Source organism: Drosophila erecta, unplaced genomic scaffold (genome assembly GCF_003286155.1).
Source record: "Drosophila erecta strain 14021-0224.00,06,07 unplaced genomic scaffold, DereRS2 tig00000000-arrow-pilon, whole genome shotgun sequence".
Lineage (NCBI taxonomy): Eukaryota > Metazoa > Arthropoda > Insecta > Diptera > Drosophilidae > Drosophila > Drosophila erecta.
The window spans coordinates 650,319-665,129 of NW_020825194.1; the positions used below are offsets into that span (position 1 = coordinate 650,319).

General features: G+C 44.3%; 1 protein-coding gene across 1 annotated transcript; it reads right to left on the reverse strand.

Moving 5' to 3' along the window:
• Positions 1–352: 352 nt before the first annotated feature.
• On the reverse strand, positions 353–8,301 carry LOC6554717. The gene is made up of 7 exons (XM_001981043.3): positions 7,918–8,301; positions 4,740–5,261; positions 4,303–4,463; positions 3,748–3,949; positions 2,264–3,453; positions 1,355–1,579; positions 353–1,126 (listed from the first exon to the last, which is right to left on the reverse strand). Exons 2-7 carry the CDS (start codon positions 5,237–5,239, stop codon positions 1,032–1,034), a joined length of 2,373 nt encoding a protein of 790 aa, XP_001981079.1. The 5' UTR covers positions 5,240–5,261; positions 7,918–8,301; the 3' UTR covers positions 353–1,031.
• Between the last annotated feature and the right edge of the window lie 6,510 nt (positions 8,302–14,811).

A 14,811-nucleotide genomic window follows, 5' to 3' on the forward strand; every position in this document is an offset into this window, starting at 1 on the left:
CTTTGAACTGTTTACAGCCGGGTTCAGCGCCATTTAGACAAGGCTCAGTTTTACTTGGGCCAATTTTCCACCTGGTGAGTGTGGCACCAAAAGTGATTTGGTGGACGAACATTGCGGGAGGAGGCGGCCTAAACGCTGCTCTTGATTGATTTGTATCAACGTTTATTAGGCTAAAACCAACAATCATGGCCGGGGCTTGAGGTTTTGGCCTTGTTAGTGCTGCAGACTGCAGTCTGCAGTCGATTGTGGATCGATTGACGTTGACAGTGACGGGCAAATTTTGTTTTCCGCTAACGCAGACCAAAACAAAGCTCGATATAAAGAAAATAAGAGTAATGCAAACGCAAACGAGTATCTTTCTAATACGTTTATTTACCTTTTATAGCATCTGAAGTTTTGTCTCTTGTTACATTTTTTGTGTATCTGTGTCTGTGATCGATTGGGCCTAGCATATATAAGCATTAAGTTAAGTTAAGTTAAGTGTTTAGGTATTATTAGACAGTCAAACCTCTTAAACGAGCAATGGTTGTCAGTTCGAAGCTCGCTTGAGGGGTTTGAATGGTTCGCACTACAACTAAGGAGCTTTACTTTCCGAGTTCCGAGTCTTAAGCTGATAGTATGTCGACGTGTCCAGAGTAGTCTTAATAGGTAAGTCTTATAGAGGGGGCGCCTAAGTGCGCACACTTACATAGGTAATATAGTTAGGTGTAGGTATAAATATTAGGCTACGTTTCTTTTCTAAGGGGATCCCTTCACAGAGGAGTCCAGCTCTATGGCGGAAAGTCCGGGAAAGGGCGTCCATTCTCCATGTCTTGATCGTACATCTACTAACTAGATTATGAGCGGTGCTAAGTTTTGAGCTAAGTAGAATTTCATGCTAGTTTCTGCCTCTCCACCTGCAGCTCTGTCTTCGTCTGCACTTCCATCTTCCGTCTGCATTTGGAGCTCCGTCTCCATCTGCATCTGCATCTCCAACTCCATCTCCATCTTCAACTGGCTTGTTAAAAGGCCATTCACTGGCTTTGACGTTCTTACCGCTTGTGTAGCGCTCGCTTCTGCATATTGTCCCAGACAGCGATGACCGTCAGCTGGAGCAGCAGGAACAGAGCCCCGGCAATTATGAAGCCTGGATAGAGTTGTAAAAAGAGTTGAAGAAAATTTACGAGCTTATTTAATTAGCTGGGCACTCAGTCGGCAAGTCGGCAGCTTTTTTTCCAGCGGCTAGATGGCGCGGCGGCACGCGATTAGCGCAAATCAATTCGCCACGCTCAGCGATAGCAAATAGATGCCGCCGACTTGGAGCGACTTGCCACCGTGCTACACATTGGACTGGACCCCAGTGATCCCAACTCACCATAGCCGTTTATGCAAGTGTCCGATTTGGTGCCCAGATCCAGTTGCAATTTGGCCAGGCCATCCAGACCACCGACCTCCGATCCGCTGCCTCCCGGAGCATCGGCGCCATTGAAGGCGAACTTATCGGTGATTTGTATCGATTGCACCAGCAGAATGTTCTCATCGCCGGCCGCCTGATGACTCACATCACGTTTTTGGCGTTCCGACTTAATGGCCAGCTCAACTGTGAAAAGGTAGCAGCGCATCCATCGAGCAGAAAATCGCAAAAACACAAAAAATTGCAGGCGAGCAAAGAAAAGCGGAGAAAAAGACGCAAACAAGAAATGAAATATGTTTTCTGGGAGCTGTTGTGTTGGGCCATCTAACCAGGGATGGTGTACCAAGGTGCCACAGTGAGGAAGGTGCATGAATCCCGCGAGTCTATGCAAAATGACATTCAAATTATACTGGCCCACTGACTGTGGTATTGGTGTCATCTGCGCTATGTTATATCTTTTTCATGATTCCAATTTTCTACGTTAAAAATCCTTTCGCTGAACATAAATCGTTGTTTATGAGTATTAACAGCTTGGCATCTAAAATTTACCACGAAATTACGTTACTGCTTTACTACTTTTGTAGTAAATTAAGTAATAAATACTTCACCTGATTTTTTGGCAAAGAGAAAAGGAAAAGTAAAAACAAAAACAAACACAAACACAAGAACCTGAATATCTCCTCTTGAACAATTATGCAAGCTCCTCACAGAACTCTAAAGATTTCCCCGTCAGTCGGAGTTAATGGTATCTGTCACATGGTGTGTTGTATTTGCGACTCGCCACCATCCCGCCCCCTAAACATGGGTCACTTGGTGGCTGGGTTGGCCATCCCTGGTTACAAAGCTGGCCAAGAAGAACCGTTTACTTACCGCCATCAGTGCCGTTGAGCACCGATCGCTTGCGACGACCGTAGGACAGCAGCGACTTGAGCTCGCCGTTCTCATCGTTGTCGCAGATAACCGGTTCGCAGCGCGGTATGCAGGGCGTGACCAGGGCGCGGAACTGCACCAGCTCCGAGGAGGGGAACTTGAAGGCGTCGAACTGTGAGAGCAGCACCTTGCGATTGTTGGCTAGCTTTTGCATGGCACTCATTATGTACTGGTCCGTGGGACAGCCGTTGGCGTCGATCAGTGTGATTTCGGCGCTGTCCGTCCCGTCCATGGCCACCAGTTCCCTCACAAAGATCTCGTACGGGCTGTTGGCGTCGACGATCTCGAATCGCAGAGCCAGCGGATCCCCAACCTCGGCGATCCTCTTCATGTCGCTGCCATCACGTGCGGTTATCTTCATGATGACGTTCGGCGAATCGACGATGATTTCCTCACTGAGCGTAGACTCAATCTCCCCAGTCACACCAAGATCCACATTGTTAACCACCGTCTTGTTGGTCAAATCATACTGGCAGGATACGGCCAGGCCAAGATCGGAGGAGGTGACAATCATGTCGTGATGTTGGATCACAATGTCGTTCATATACCTGCCATACGCGCTCTGACGCACATTGCATTCCAGGTCGTTGTACCGCATCTTGAGGTCGAACTCCAGTGAGTTGTTTACATTCACAGCACAAGATTTGGGTGCTCCCTTGGCGTACACCTTGCCATCGAACAGCTTGGACGTCCTGATCTTGGTTACCATCTCCCCGGAGCGGCAGTCGATGGAGACATTGTAGCAGGCGGACTGCTCGTAAGTGGCGGCCTCCTCGATGGAGAGGTAGGGCTCCGAGAGATCCGTCAGCGTGGCCCGGCTATGGTGGGACAGGCGGCACACCAGCTCCCCGGTCTCGTTGTAGTCGTACGAATGACACCGGAACGGGGCCGTCAGGCAGAGGTCGCGGCACTCGTCCAGCGTCTGAACATTCTGGTGCACCGAGTCCACCGTTTTCAGAATGCGGCCCGCTACGCGCTTGAACTCGCACAGCTTGCTGGGCTCCTCGGCGCAGTTGTTCTCCAGATAGTCGGCGCCATCGTAGGCCGCGATGTTCGCCTCGTCCGACAGCGTAATGCGATCCATGTCCGAGAGCTCGCACAGGCCAGAGTGCGCATAGTAGTTGGCCGATCTTCGGGTGGATCAGGTGCACGGCAAAAAAAAGGGGGTGAAAAGGGATTGAAAAGAAATTAATATCTAATACGGGTGGCTACGGGTGTTACTAGAAAAACACTATTACTATTTATTTTTTTCCAACGCGCCTAAGATATACGATTTTTGTTGGCGTGCATTGGTTAGTGCTTAGTGCGCAGTGTAGAGTGTGGAGTGCATTGAGGAGGAATGATGAGGTGTGCGCCCAAAGGAGGCGGGGTGGGTGTTTCAGTTCAAGAGGGTGGCTCTGTTGTAACGGTATAGCAGCACTTACCGGCAGGTGAACTCCGTTTCGCCCAGACAGAGCTCGATGCAGTCGCGCCGCGTGGCCACACTCTGGCTGGCCTTGGCCCGCTCAGGGAGTCGGTAGCCCTGGACGCGATCGATGCACCAGGCCTTCGAGCAGGGACGCACTCCGAAGCAGGATTTCTGCGCGTAAACGGTGAACACGGGATACTGGGAGCGGGAAAGTGAACCTGAAAGAATAGGGGGAAGAATGGCCAGATGGGGGCGGCATTCACTGTGATTAGCGGGAAACATTTAACATACAAGCTGCGGGCCAAAGATCGCGATTGGGCGATCGAGTGCTTAGCTGGGTGCTCTTTAACCAGCAGCTACACATGAAAAAACTAACTAAAACTGGGAAACTGGGAAATTTCCTCGGCAAATTACACTCAAAATCTCTTAGATTAAGAACAAAGCTGGCAGAAAGCTGCATCAAATATAATGACAATTAGATTCTTACACTACATGGCACATGGTACAAGGTATTTGAGATGTTTATTTTGAACTTTAGTCTTAATTTTTTTTTTTACCGGCGCAGACTCACCTGGCAACTGATCGGCGGTGCTGCGGAACATGACACACAGGCCCGTCTCGTAATTAACCGCGCTGCAAGATTCATTGGCCTGGCAGGCCTCCAGGCAGTCGGTCAGCATGAGGGTGCCGGGCAGCGTTTCCAATTGCTTCGATGGCGCCGATAGCACGTACCTGTGATGGTGGATTAACCGGAGAGTAACGCACATAAATTCTGGGATCTCTGGTTTTCGGGGGCCAGCCCAAGTGGGTGGTTTAGCGGCATTATAAATGGGGGAAACCACCTTTACGATGTGTTAACAGGCAGTCGTGGGTATAATTTATGCTCGCCGCTGCAACGACACTCGTGTTGAGTGTTGTGTGTTGTGTGTGTGACTGTCTCGGCTCCATGGGCCATAGACAACTAATTGCCCACAATTAAGATTTATGCTCCTCGGCGGTGACACTTACCCTGTTATGAGCTCAAAGCCAATCATATCCGGCTCGCAGTCCTCGTCCACCGAAGAGCTCCCCAAAGGTGTTGCCATGGGAGTGGGGTCCAGATCATCGGCCTTGGTCTCCGCAGAAGCAGCAGAGGCAGCAGCAGCAGAGGCAGCAGCAGCAACAGAGGCAGAGCCAGCGGCAGGTGATATAGCAGGTGGCAACGGGGAGGCGGCAGAAGCACCAGAGGAATCACCCAAAGAACCAGGTGGCAATGCGGCAATCGCTTCCGCTGGCTCAACGCTCAACGGTTTTGGTAGCTCGCTTCCGTTCGGCGCCGCAATTCCCGATCCCGCTCCCGTTGCCGGAATCGGTGTGGCATTGTTGCGCGGAAATGTCTTCAACGGTTTCACCGCCGGCCGCTTGGGCAACTTGCGTGCCACCACCGAGGTGTCCACCAAAAGCAGCATTAGGCCCAGCATGGCCATCATGCTGACTCCTCTGTTCTTTGTCATTGACCGCAGATGCATTTCAGACTGTGTATTCTGTATTCTGGAGGGGAAAATTGCAAAACAAAAAAAAGAAAGAAGAGAAAATGAACGTTTTGGTAGCTTGGTTTTTAATTAGCATTTCAGGGTCTTCCCACACCCATGCTTATCTCGTGATTAATTGCGCCTGCAGTTACAGTTAAGCATTAATAATGGGTTTAATACGGGCTATCCAGCAGTGCAATTGCAATTGCAATTGAAGTAGCAACGCCCACCAGCACGAAGGCACTGATTAATTGCCTCTGGATAGATGCAAAATCAATTTGGTTGATGCTCCCCGACCCTCAGAAACGGCAGCACTTCTGATCTAAACGATGCTCACACGCACGGCCAGTGGAATTAAAATAATGCCACTTAGCCAGGCGCACGCACAGGAAGCCAGGCACAAAGTAACAAAAACCAAAAATGCCAAGAAATCCAAGAGAAGCACCTGGACCTTAAGCCAAGAAGCACTAGCTGTTAACTGAAATGGTCAGCTGGAATTCTGATTGGGCCCCTCCGATCACAATGCGATCGATATGGAGGAGAACACAACTGTTGAATGCTTTATGTTGGATCGTTAGTGGCTTTTGCGGTTCTTTTCCAGCCCCAGCTGCATGGAAAATGCATTACGTGTAATATGCGTTAAATCACAGAGAGCCGGGCTTTCGTATCTATCCACATGCTCTTGACTTGATTTCCGCACTAATCGAATTCGACTGCAGTCCCGGCTTCGTGAGTGCCTCATAATCAACGATTATGCAATTGTCTGGCTGCAAATCAATTTCCATGGCTGCTGGTCAATGACACGGGTTGCTCAGCAGAGCGAGTCGCGTGCCCCTCGCAGGGATTTGGAATTCAATAGAACAAAAAATAAGAGGGGAACATTGTAATTACCCGCTTGCCTCTCAGCTGGAGAAAACCACTGTCAGCTTGTCAACTACTTAGCTACTGGCCCACTCAAATCACAATTTAATGTTGTGGGTCAGTTGCCTTAGTGGGCCAATAAACTAATACGCAGAACTACAGATCCACAGATCCCCAGATCGCCAGATCCTCAGATCCACAGTTGCAAACTCACGGACTTGGAAATAAATTTCCATTTGGCAGTCGAGTTGCTCCTGCTGCGGATCGATCGAATGGAGATTTATATGTATGCATGCTCGCATCGGGATGTCCGACCATTTATCAGCCAGCTTAGCAACTAGTTTTTCGTTTAGCATACATATTTACAGCCAAATTTGACAGTTTGTTTTGGCCACGTTTTATGGGGTGTTGTGGATCGCTTCTGAGTGGGACCTCTGCTGTTCAGATCTGGTTCGAAATTTGGGCTAATCCAGCTGCTTTCCTGCTGTCAAGGTGCCGATAAAGCACCTTTATGACACCAATACGCCAAAAACTAGTTGCCACTTAATTAGAATGGCGAGTGATTGGTCGGAAAAGTGTGCCAGGGAATGACATAACTGCCATTCGAGCTTATCTCAATTGAAGCGCTGCGCAGTGTAACTGTAAGCAATGTGCGCAGGTCGCCGCAGATGGAGCTGGAACCAAGCAAGTTGGCCAGGAAAGCCACTTGGCAACTACTTCTTGGCCCGGCTGCTGGCTGCTGGCTGCTATCTTCATTTCATGGCTGGCAATTTGAAAACTGCACCCGCTGGCCATCGGCAGAAGGAGTTGGCTCCGCTTGGATCGCTTGGATTGCTTGGATGTGGATGTGGATGTGGGTCACCCCGAGTTATTTATATAGAAATTCTTTTTTGTGGCTAGCAGAAATTTCTCAAAGTTAGCGACAAATCTTCAATTATTGGCTAGTGAAATTTCTCAACTATCAAAAGAGTCACAAAACTAGTTTCCCTTGGCTGCGGTGTATCAAAAAGCAAGAAGCATTGGAAAACTGGACAAAACTTTTCATTTCATGGCTCAAACATAACGGCAAATCAACCGCACCAATTCGAAAGCCATTGGAAACCCTAATCTATGCACCCAAATCCATAAACATGATCTCCTAGCTCACGAAACAGTCGCTCTAACTGTTGAACGCATTTCTGATCGTGGGGAATCCAATACTTGTCCGGAATATTAATGAGCTGGGTCACCGTTTAGCCAGGGTCATTTTCTAATGGGGCAGTGAATTGTAGAGCACGTTGTGCAGAGATTTGTCATTTTGATTCTTGGGTTCTATCAGAGGCAGCGAAAGTCTTACGCTCTTTTGAAATTCACGTCTTCACTCGTCTAAGCCCCAGCTAATTGCCATTAAATGGTCACAACGAACCGTTGGCTGACCCAAATCACACTGCACACCAGCAGGATTCCCAGTGGATAGTGGATCGACAAAGGAGCAAGATGTCTTGACCAGGCCGAAAGTTAATTGCCTGCAGAATTCTGCACATTTGGGAGTTGACGGGTACTGTTCGCCGTGTTTCCGGCATGGCAAAAATGCCAGCCGCCAGCCCCAGCTCCTAGGACTTATCTTGAAGCTGGAAACTGGGAAACTGGGAAACTTGGAAACTAATGTGACATCTCCTCGATGCTTTCTGTGTTGACATTCCCCCAAGCTTTCTCTAATGATCCATTGACCATTTTCGTTTAATTGATAGACATGTGGACATCCTGTTCGCCCGACAATTGACACCTTGTCAGGCATTAAATGTCAATTGATTTCAACGCGTTTTCAATTTTACCTTTATCACTGGAGTACTTGGTAAGGTATTATAACCTTTCGGAACTTCACTTCAGATGGCAGGACGCGCACAAAACACACGATCGATTTGTTTCTCAGAAACAAATGCTGTTTGATTTATGTCTTTTATTTTCGAAGAGCCGAAACAACGCGAACCGCTCGAGCGACGTCCTCACTGTCGAAAGTGGAGCGCCCAACTGCCTGTTGTGTGATTTGGCTAAACGTTCTTATGCGAAACTCTTCGGTGAATTCCAGATCTCAGATGCTGGGCAAGATCGAATCGTATCGAGTTTGTTAGCTTCTATCACTGGAGCGCTAGCGACCGCCAGTTCGAGCACCTTGACACTGAATGCTCACTGCGAAGGCCGCGGAAAACGTTTTCAAGCTGGGAAGCCAACCATCGAAGACCCAAACGACGTCGGCAGAGGCAGCGGCAGCGGCGACTAACTCTCTTGTGGCCAAAAAGAAAAACCGGTAGATGTCGGAAAGCTAATGGCCAACCGGCCGCTCTTCGCCAGCTCTCTTCTGCGAAGAGCGCTCTTTACTGGCAACTTTCTTTCAAGCCACTTCTTTTCAAGCTGCAGCTTTTCTCGCCAAGGGTCCGCTGCTCTTGGGTTTCTCGTTCTTGTCGGAAGTAATAAAATGCAATTATAACAGTCGAGGCAAATGATTTTCTAATGCGATTACCTGACACGCAGCAACGGCATTGAATTGCACTGAATAATGCCAAATTGAAGTGCCACAACAGGCCATAAAAGTGCAGCAGGTGCATGGATCATTCTGAGAAGGGTCCCAGAGAGCTGCTCCGTGATTTTTCTGGGGGGAAGAACCCCCCCAAGAACCTTGCAGCTAAGCTTTCTAATGACCAAAGTTGTTAGAACCAGGGGAACATCAACGCACGCCTAATTAAGTGCGCGATAACAATCGAAGGCAGAGTTAAAAAAGAGTTGAAAAACGGGGAGTGCGGAATGAGGTCACTGATTGTGGGGGCAGCTTAGTCAAGGCAACCGGGTTTGATACAGCGTTTATGCAACCACACCACTAGTAACAATAACAACAGTCAGTAATAGTTGCGCCACAAAGAAAGCGGAGGCTGTCTCGAATTTGTCCGTCACATAATGCAATTAAATATTGACGCGCAATCATCGAAAGCACAGCGAACTGCACTCGTCGCACTTTTTCTCACGTGATGCACTGCATCCGATTTGAGGGAATTATACCATTTTTCCAACCAGCAGATCTTTCCAGCAGATCTGATTAAGAAATTATATAAATTGTGTCTTTTTGTATTGCTGTTTCGGAAAAGCGTTACGAGTTAGAATAGAAATAGGAAGTCTGCAATCCACAATCGCAAACCGACATCCGGATTCGGGCCTTGACTTTGGAGTGGAAATTGGCGTGTGAAGTTCTTTTGATATCATCAGACATTGATTGGACCAGAAATGATTTCCCCTAAGCTTCTGATTGAGTAATTGGAACTGACAGAGTTTTGCTGTAATTGCTATCGCATGCCGCGATCGGTGCCAAAATTTCTAAGTGTGCGATTCTTGGGAAGCCATTCTTCTTATTGTAAGGCTAGTCTATAACGCTCCGAGTTCGAGAGGAGAGTTTGTTGCTCCCTATTATCAAGGCCGGATTAAATGCGGATGGCCCTCAGATATAACAATACTCGACCGTTAGGAGGAAGTCGATTTATATGGGCCGTATACTGATTTTTGCTTCTGTTTTCTGTGTCACCTGATATTCAAATATTTGTTTGCATTCTGCGTCCGAGAAACTGTGCCAAGAAAGAGTGCTGCGCTGAAAGTGACGGAACAGCCTCGGGGTGTTGCTCTGATCTTGTCCAGAGTTTCGAGGTTCGTTTGCTGTGCAAACAGAGTAGAAACGTCCATCGAATGACATGCAAATTTCCTTTCGATTTTTTTCACATTCTCTGATTGCCGCGTGGGTTGTTCAACCTCCCATTCCTAATTTTATTTCCCCAGAAAGTTGAGGCCGATCAGGAGCAGGAGTTTATGTTTTATTTCGAGTGGGCTCATTAGAATTGGAGCGCGTCTCACACTCTTTAATGCAGTTAATGCATCGGAGGCGTTTACTTTCACTTGGCACAGAGAGAATTTTCGGCAAAATGAAAAGGATTGAGATGGCACGCAGTTCCAGGTGTGAGTCATCAATTTGCTGGGTAGAGTTTCTCCAGAGTTGCGCTGATAATCGAGGGAAGAGTTAAGATCAGAAAGTAAGGATGAGCGAGCGAAATCCTAATTGACGATAAGAATCGTGGTTGTGCCCATAAAAGCGCCACCTGTTGACCCTAATTTGAATCAAAAGCTAAAGAACGAAAAACTCAGGCGACATACTTGACGAGAGCGTAGTTCCGATGTTCCTCTTATTGCACCGCCATCTGATTTGTTTTGTTTCACTTTTCAATACTTCCCTCCGGTTCTTTCTAATTGCAGCTTTCTATGCAGAAGGAAAGAAAAAACCATTCTATCAGAATTTTCACTCTTAGCAAGTGTCTCGTTTGGCCTGTGCCACTGACTGACAGTCAGCGCCCTCGTCTTGGTCTTAGTTTCGAATTCTTGGTTTGATGTGGTCTTGGCTTGGTTGGCGGCATAAAACTGTCAACGAGCGTTTAACCCAGTTAACGCCCTTAACCGAAGACAACTTTGTCTTAAACGTGGACTGCCACTGCAGCTCTCCGCTGCCAAGTTGGGATCCATTCGACACGAGGCCATGGCCACAAAAACGGTCAAGGTGTAAAATCCACACTAGGCGACTTTGGGTGAGGAAGAGCTGGCGATGTGGATGGGAATAGCAAAAGATAAGCGAAGCCACAGACTGACTGATGTTAAAGTTGAGTGATGACTCCACTCCACTAAAAAGAGGCGTGGGGCGGTGCGGAGGTGTTGATTGTGCCCAGCGGATATTGGTGCACCCATCGGGAGAAGAAAAAGGGGCTCGGGAGATTCGAGATTGACCGATGTCTGGCTGTGGATCTGGTTCCTCTGCATCTATCTGAAGCTCACTGCTCAAAGGAATTCTGAGCGCGGTGAAAGTTTCCATCTCCCCTTCTTTTTTGCATCACAAGACACGACAACGGCAGCGGCTTGTTGAAATTCTGGTCCCAATAATGACACTTAAGCGATGCAGTAATGCGAATTTTCCTGTTTGCCGCCGTTCCCGTTGGTCGTTGCCTCCCACTACCCTGCCCCTCCACCTAACCCTATCCATAACCGTCATCAATTACAGCCGCGAATGGAGACTTCAAGATTCAGGGGGCAGGTGGTGTCCACCTGAGCTGCAACTCAATCACCGACCAACATTCAACTGCCATCGGCAGCTTCTGCTTCTAATTGCCGCACTTTTTGCTTAAGCTAGCCAGAGTTGGACTCTGATGACACTGTTGAGGGGAGAGTTACCAGTGAATTATGGCCACGGAGAGGTGGCATCGCAATTCGGTTGTTGCGTCCATATGGAGAGGGATTGGAAAGGATTTTCCCTTCTTTGGCGTTTCTTTGGAGGGAGAAATTTGCTTCGATATGGAGCTAAGCAAATTGGCGGTTTTATATTCCCATCATTAATTCATGTGCTGATGAGTCCAAACACATTGAAAGTTGAGCAGTGGTGATGCAATCTCCCTGCCATCACAGCTTCCACTTTTAATTTACAATCCCAGAGGCTGCGATTTACAACAACATTGCAGCAAATTATAGAGATCGAGGTGGAGAAGTGAGACGCGGAAGGGGATGGGATGGATAGTGATACCATAGCCCCAATATTAGCTTTGGGGCGTTGGCACACAAACTCGCCAACTCGTGGCTTCCTCTGTCGGGTTGGGTTGAAAAGCAGTTGTCTTTAAAGTGATGCTCAGAGTCAGTCTTTTCTACAACTGGCAGCGACCTTGAGTCGGAGGGAGCAGATGAGTTGATAACCTGCCCGGCGTGATTGGCTTCTTGTGGGTGTGCAAAACAGTAAATTGGAGCTATTTCCATTAATTTCCGACGCGCGGCACTTGACAAAGTGAGTCTCTTCTTCCATTGGGATCTGAAAATGATCATAGGTCCGACAAGTACGCCCCACTCCGCTCCATAACTCATCTTATCTTAATTGGATTTTGAAGTGGCATACCTCTAAATGTTTCTGGAGCAATTCGGTAAAAATCTGCATTCAAATTTGGAAATTTATTTTTTTCATAATTTTTTTGTAATTTTCATGATGTGATGTTGTAGAAACTCAAAAATTACCCAAGACTGAAGTTCTAAAGTCCATAACTCAACCTATCTTAATCGGATTTTGAAGTAGCATATCTCTAAATGTTTCTGGATCAATTCTCTAAAAATCTGCATTCAAATTTGGAAATTAATTTTTTTCAAAATTTTTTTGTAATTTCAATGATGTTATGATGTTGTTGAAACTCAAAAATGTCCCAAGACTGAAGTTCTAAAGTCCATAACTCAACGTATCTTAATCGGATTTTGAAGTGGCATACCTCTAAATGTTTATGGAGAAATTTTCTAAAAATCTGCATTCAAATTTGGAAATTTATTTTTTTCAAATTTTTTTTTGTAATTTTCATGATGTGATGATGTTGTAGAAACTCAAAAATGACCCAAGACTGAAGTTCTAAAGTCCATAACTCAACTTATCTTAATCGGATTTTGAAGTGGCATACCTCTAAATGTTTCTGGAGCAATTCTCTAAAAATCTGCATTCAAATTTGGAAATTTATTTTTTCTAAATTTTTTTGTAATTTTCATGATGTGATGATGTTGTAGAAACTCAAAAACGTCCCAAGACTGAAGTTCTAAAGTCCATATCTCAACTTATCTTAATCGGATTTTGAAGTGGCATACCTCTAAATGTTTCTGGAGCAATTCTCTAAAAAATCTGCATTCAAATTAGGAAATTTATTTTTTTCATAATTTTTTTGTAATTTTCATGATGTGATGATGTAGAAACTAAAAAATGACCCAAGACTGAAGTTCTAAAGTCCATAACTCAACTTATCCTAATCGGATTTTGAAGTAGCATACCTCTAAATGTTTATGGAGCAATTCTCTAAAAATCTGCATTCAAATTTGGAAATTTATTTTTTTCATAATTTTTTTTTAATTTTCATGATGTGATGATGTTGTAGAAACTCAAAAATGTCCCAAGACTGAAGTTCTAAAATCCATAACTCAACTTATCTTAATCGGATTTTGAAGTGGCATACCTCTAAATGTTTCTGAAGCAATTCTCTAAAAATCTGCATTCGAATTTGGAAATTTATTTTTTTTCAGAATTTTTTTGTAATTTTCATGATGGGTCATTTTTGAGTTTCTACATCATAACATCATGAAAATTACAAAAAAAATTTTGAAAAAAATAAATTTCCAAATTTGAATGCAGATTTTTAGAGAATTGCTTCAGAAACATTTAGAGGTATGCCACTTCAAAATCCGATTAAGATAAGTTGAGTTATGGACTTTAGAACTTCAGTCTTGGGACATTATTGAGTTTCTACAACATCATAACATCATGAAAATTACAAAAAAATTTTGAAAAAAACAAATTTCCAAATTCGAATGCAGATTTTTAGAGAATTGCTCCTGAAACATTTAGAGGTATGCCACTTCAAAATCCGATTAAGATAAGTTGAGTTATGGACTTTAGAACTTCAGTCTTGGGTAATTTTTGAGTTTCAACAACATCATAACATCATGAAAATTACAAAAAAATTTTGAAAAAATAAATTTCCAAATTTGGATCAATTCTCTAAAAATCTGCATTCAAATTTGGAAATTTATTTTTTTCATAATTTTTTTGTAATTTTCATGATGTGATGATGTTGTAGAAACTCAAAAATGTCCCAAGACTGAAGTTCTAAAATCCATAACTCAACTTATCTTAATCGGATTTTGAAGTGGCATACCTCTAAATGTTTCTGGATCAATTCTCTAAAAATCTGCATTCAAATTTGGAAATTTATTTTTTCAAAATTTTTTTGTAATTTTCATGATGTTATGATGTTGTAGAAACTCCAAAATTACCTAAGACTGAAGTTCTAAAGTCCATAACTCAACTTATCTTAATCGGATTTTGAAGTGGCATACCTCTAAATGTTTCTGGAGCAATTCTCTAAAAATCTGCATTCAAATTTGAAAATTAATTTTTTTCAAATTTTTTTTTGTAATTTTCATGATGTGATGTTGTAGAAACTCAAAAATGGCCCAAGACTGAAGTTCTAAAGTCCATAACTCAACTTATCTTAATCGGATTTTGAAGTGGCATACCTCTAAATGTTTCTGAAGCAATTCTCTAAAAATCTGCATTCAAATTTGGAAATTTATTTTTTTCAAAATTTTTTTGTAATTTTCATGATGTTATGATGTAGAAACTCAAAAATGACCCAAGACTGAAGTTCTAAAGTCCATAACTCAACTTATCTTAATCGGATTTTGAAGTGGCATACCTCTAAATGTTTCTGGATCAATTCTCTAAAAATCTGCATTCAAATTTGGGAATTTATTTTTTTTCAAAATTTTTTTGTAATTTCAATGATGTGATGATGTTGTTGAAACTCAAAAATGACCCAAGACTGAAGTTCTAAAGTCCATAACTCAGCTTATCTTAATCGGATTTTGAAGTGGCATACCTCTAAATGTTTCTGGATCAATTCTCTAAAAATCTGCATTCAAATTTGGGAATTTATTTTTTTTCAAAATTTTTTTGTAATTTCAATGATGTGATGATGTTGTTGAAACTCAAAAATGTCCCAGGACTGAAGTTCTAAAGTCCATAACTCAACTTATCTTAATCGGATTTTGAAGTGGCATACCTCTAAATGTTTCTGGAGCAATTCTCTAAAAATCTGCATTCAAATTTGGAAATTTATTTTTTCAAAATTTTTTTG